The sequence below is a fragment of the Haplochromis burtoni genome, unplaced genomic scaffold (assembly GCF_018398535.1).
Source record: "Haplochromis burtoni strain Fernald_Lab_line unplaced genomic scaffold, NCSU_Asbu1 Contig_4403, whole genome shotgun sequence".
In the NCBI taxonomy this organism is placed as follows: Eukaryota; Metazoa; Chordata; class Actinopteri; order Cichliformes; family Cichlidae; genus Haplochromis; species Haplochromis burtoni.
The window spans coordinates 1,789-4,017 of record NW_024586764.1 but is presented as its reverse complement, the minus strand read 5'-3'; the positions used below and the strand labels follow the sequence as shown (position 1 = coordinate 4,017).

The following is a 2,229-nucleotide window of genomic DNA, read 5'->3' as shown; positions in this document are numbered from 1 at the left end:
GTCCCGGTCCACGCTGTAGACTGTGACACTATTTTCAGCCTCTGGCACACAAACTGAAATCAACAAGTGCAAGTGGAACTGAGTATATATGTTAAACAGATCTTTGATCTTTCACTGAAACCTTTACTAATCAGAAGCTGTAGTGTGCAGCTCTGCAGATGTTGTAGGACACTAAGGACCAGATTTCATTAGTGGAGCAAATTAAGTGAGGTTGCAATCACAAAAATGCTCTGATGGGAGTAAAAAGTTCTGCAGATGATCTACTAACAATATGCTAATTTACAAAGACTCAGACAGTCCATTTAAATAATGCCAGCATTCTACTGAGAGCACCGCAAATTAGCAGATCCCCAAATCAGCAAGTTGAAGAGGGTGCAAGTAGCCCACTAACCAAAATAATGGAAAGCATGGTAACTCAGATCAATTGGAGGCAGCTGAGTGACAATAAGTTTTTGATAATCTTCCAGATCGTGGCAACAGTTCTCTGTACAAGCAGACACATTCTGCTATACATCGCGTATCAGGACTCTCCTTCTGCCTCAGCTCAGACAGTCGGTTTAGTTAAGATCTGCTCTGTTTTCATCCAAATACTAGTGTTCTTGAAGACTGGAAATATGTCGTGCACGGCTCTAAAAATGCAGGGTGAAGAGTTATAACGCACAGCCAGAGCTCGGGCACGATCCTCACACCTTTGAGTGATCCACCAGCGCTGATTACACACTTGTTTTTAAAAGCCTCTCATTCCAAGTAAATTTACACTCCTAAGCAGCAACTATCACAACCAAGTGGGACACAAAATAACACATGCTTCTTCTTTTTACACTAAATTCAGGACAATTTTCACAAACTTGTGTGCTGCGAACCAAAATAAAGCACATTTGCATGATCTGATCTGAAACTCTTACAAAGCAAACATGATAAGTCCAACTACAAACAATACATCACAAACATGATGCTGGCATTAACCTTTTAAAGCCATGAGACAGTTTTGTGCTGACACATACTGTTAGTAAGCAGTTCACAGTCCTAAGACTAGTAGGGAAAAAATTATTAATTTTTTAATTTGTAGGTTTTGAATTTTTCTGTTTGGCTTTGAATTGTTAAATAAAATAAATTAAAACAATTTTGTTATAATTATTGTCTTAAAAGAATTCAAATATTTAAAAAATGATTTCATTAGTGAAATTAAGATGCATGTGACTCTCCATTTTCTTTTCATGGAGACTTCAGTAGCTATAAATGACCTTATTAGCATAATGTGTTCATGAGAATATAAATCACTGCTGAGACTCCCTGACAAGAGTGAAGTCTGACTGTGCCTCTGTATGCCAGTGTGAGGGCAGTGAGCAGAGCTCTGTTTGACCTTGGAGCACACTGTACCTCATGCCTTTTGTGGAGCGATTATGGAAATTCTGCAGCAGCTGCGGGACGCCCAGCATGGCCTCGAACATCACGGCCAGCGAACCCAAAGTCTCCACAAACACCACAGAGTCCAGCAGCAGCAGGGTGATGACTGCACACACGACGGTGAAGCCGAAGCAGAAGAGAAGGTAGTCCTCAAAGGCGCTCCACTTCCAGAAGTAATGCAAGTTCAGGTCTATAATCGGGAGATAGAAACGCAGACAAACATTTACTGGTAATCGACGGTTTTTGGACTCTAGTCAAAAATGAAAGAAATGGTGACGAGAGCAGAACAGAGAAAATGAAAGATTCTGAAAAAGAGTCAGAAACAGAAAGCAGAGATGATGAAACAGAGATAAATGTAAGCGTGTGTGTGGCTGCTGAGGGGTAACGACATGCTTACGCTATGTGAGGATGGGAAAAGAGGAGTGATTGAGACAGGTGCAAAAAAGAAGGACCAATGAGCACATTTCATTACAGGATGCATAGAATTCTGCAAAGACGGCACTAAAATCACTGAGCACATGCATACGTGAATGTAACAAAGAAAAACGAGATTCTCAAAAGCTTTAACATTTCTATTACTTTGTAATAAATTGGCCTTTAGCGAGGCTGAGCTATACATTTACGTTTATTACCTTCAAACCTTTTCATTGACACAAGCGTATTTATCACGTGTGCCGTTACAATTCAGAGGAAAATTAAAAGACCACGGCTTTTGTTAGCTTGCAGAAACATTAAAGAAAAAGTGAGTCAGTGTGACTGTGAAGTAAAATTGAACACGAGAACAGCCACACTGTGGTCTAGCAGTTTCAGCCATCTTCAGTA

General features: G+C 40.2%; 1 protein-coding gene across 1 annotated transcript; it reads right to left on the bottom strand.

The window, feature by feature from the left end:
- Window positions 1-6: 6 nt before the first annotated feature.
- LOC121813984 (solute carrier family 66 member 2-like) lies at window positions 7-1,599 on the bottom strand (the record flags this gene model as incomplete). The annotated part of the gene is given in 1 exon segment (XM_042217981.1): window positions 7-1,599. A coding segment is annotated over 1 exon segment (322 nt), but the record flags the coding sequence as incomplete, so codon positions are not given.
- Window positions 1,600-2,229: the final 630 nt, after the last annotated feature.